Raw genomic sequence first — 2,551 nt, 5'->3', positions numbered from 1 at the left:
AGAGTGTTTTTACATATTTGAGATAGTTTTACTTCCCAAAACAGATTCAAACTTACGCATTTTCATTTGCAGACTCCACCAGTCCCAGCAGGCGGCTTTCCGTACTGTTATTGTCGATAACGTCACATTGGACGGCATGTTTTCAGTTTAGTAAAGGACACAGTCATTTTAGAATTAACAGCAACATGTAGACATGTTAAAAATTATTCATCCCATTACACAAAAATAGCCTGTTATTTACATTTAAGACATTTACAAATAATTTTCTTTAACTACAATAAATAGAGCTCAAAATGTTGTCATTTAACTGTTATAAGCTTCAGTGAAGGGTAAATAAAGTAGTTTTAAATCACTATTAGCAGAGTATAGGTTGCTTTCCAAGGAATATTTATATATATATATATATATATATTTTAATAATATAGGAAATTCAACCACAATTGACCAAGATCTTCATTGTTTTGCAGTCAAAATAAGCCATACATTTTAATTGTTAAAAAAGAAAACCCCATTTGAGTTTGTTGAACAGGAGACATCTTAAAAGAATCACAACTCCAAAAAATGAAGTTACAGTGCTGCAAAGGATGACATCCTAGTTTAAAAAAGTTAAAGCATGCGCGTACATATCCCATATGACAACCCCAAACATAGCACCAAATCAAATCTGAGGTGTTTTTATGAGGAAGAGATATAAAATAAAGATTGCTATAGATTATGTTGATCAAATTGTATTAAAGACCCACTCTGCTCAACTTTTGAGCTATTTTGAATCCTTGTGATTCCGTATTTAGCCAAAAAAGTGTTGTTTTCTGGGACATAGTTTCTGCAGTGCAGTTGTGGTTCATCAGAAACTCGCCTCTGAGTTCTGGGGGGACCGTTGAGTGTGTTAACTAATGGGATTTTAATTTGAAAAAACACTATTTTCATCAGAGTAGGTGTATAAAACTAAGTTTATTTAGTTAGATATGTGACCCAAAACATAAAACATGGGAGATTAGTTTTTGTATTATTGGATACAAATTAAAAATTCTCAGTTTTTTTTAGGAAAAAGTACGTTTGGTAGAACTTTCTGTCTTCTACTTTTAGCCACACCCCCTCTACCCCGGCCCTCAGACAATCACTGGTGAGGAAAGGCTGCCCCCTTGTGGAGAAAGTGGATCCGTACAGCCCTGAAGATGTTTTCGCGAGGTCTCCTCCACCAACCAAACCCGTTTTTTTTTTAAAAGAGGTCATTACTTTGACACTGTATAACCTGTTCCTGGATTCAAATCATTCATTGGCTCACTAAAGTGACTCCTAATTCCCAGACACGTAAGTGTACGTGAGGTCACGAAGGCCTCGTCCCCAAAGGTTCAGTTAGAAACCCCTTAAACCAGCGCGCGCTCGTGTCATAAAAAAGATACGATGGAGCAGCTTTCCTCTTCTTCCAAAGTTTCTTGAATGGCGACAGATTGATCCATGGTGGGAACTTGAGTCGGGCTTTTCCAGGCGAGAAAGAGAAAAAAGAAAGAAAATCAGCGGAGGAGTTGAGTCTAACTTAGCCCAGATTACGCCTCCCTGAAGGAACGTGGACGCCGGCGGCAGAGACGGCGCGGCGGCTCCGCGGGATCCAGCATTATTCTGAATCTGAAACCATCTGGCTGCAGCTCCTCTTCCTGATGTACTGATCCAGCCCGACCCGGTCTGCCACGCACCCACACAGGATCTCTGCTGTCGCGCTGACGTCACACGTGGGCTGTCATTTTCTTGGTTAAAAAAGGCGTAGAATCTTTATTTTTGGATCTCAATATGGCAGACTTAAAAAAGAAAAACACCCCTGCAAGTAATCTGTGCAAATCTGGAGATATGCAATCAAATGCAACAATATTAGTGTGTGTAGAAATCTGTTATTTACTTTTCTGTCTGCCCTTCTAAGGACTTTAAACTATTTATCATTGCATTTTGAAGGAAAATATAAGATTTTTTAGGAAAAATTCAACATTTTCTTTTCTTTTTAAAAAAACAAAAAACCCATTGTAAATATTTACAGTTATAGTTTTATCCACAAATACGTTTTTAACAAGCATATATTCACATTCACATTAATTTGCATGTGCATAAGTGCTAGAAGATTTTATTGGGGGTGAGAAGTCAAAAGACAAATGAAAGGGTCAAATATGTATTTCAATTTTTTAAATTATCATTGCTATGAATATTAAAACAGCAGTTGTTTTAGCTGATGTGCTATTGCTATTGTAAAGCAGTAGCAAAAAAAGTGTAAAATTCTAAAAAATCCCAAATGAGCCAGCATACACATTACAGGGGCGTAACAAATAAATTGAAGGGCTCAAGATTGCATTTAAAAATGTTGCTTTTGTCATTTTTGCAATGCATAAAGAAGCTTATTGATGATTTCTTAATCTGTGTCTTTAATTATACTAATATTGACCAAAAAATGGGTGGCAAAGGTTTTTTGATGGGGGCCCAGGTGCCCCCTTGCACCCCTGTAACTCCACCCCTGGTCCACATTGACTTGTTGTCAAAACATTTTTTTACAGTGAAAAAAGGCAGT

The 2,551-nt window shown here is 37.0% G+C and overlaps 1 protein-coding gene across 1 annotated transcript in view; it reads right to left on the bottom strand.

Moving 5' to 3' along the window:
* Positions 1 to 1,729, bottom strand: part of inpp5b (inositol polyphosphate-5-phosphatase B) — a 22,855-nt gene extending 21,126 nt beyond the window's left edge. The window contains exons 1-2 of the mRNA XM_024267212.2: positions 1,404 to 1,729; positions 57 to 136 (exon numbers count right to left, since the gene is read on the bottom strand). Of these exons, the coding sequence (XP_024122980.1) occupies positions 57 to 136; positions 1,404 to 1,460 (137 nt within the window). The 5' untranslated portion in view covers positions 1,461 to 1,729. The remainder of the gene's footprint in view (positions 1 to 56; positions 137 to 1,403) is intronic.
* Between the last annotated feature and the right edge of the window lie 822 nt (positions 1,730 to 2,551).

The sequence above is a fragment of the Oryzias melastigma genome, linkage group LG16, assembly GCF_002922805.2.
Source record: "Oryzias melastigma strain HK-1 linkage group LG16, ASM292280v2, whole genome shotgun sequence".
Lineage (NCBI taxonomy): Eukaryota > Metazoa > Chordata > Actinopteri > Beloniformes > Adrianichthyidae > Oryzias > Oryzias melastigma.
This window is presented reverse-complemented; position numbering and strand designations above follow the sequence as displayed.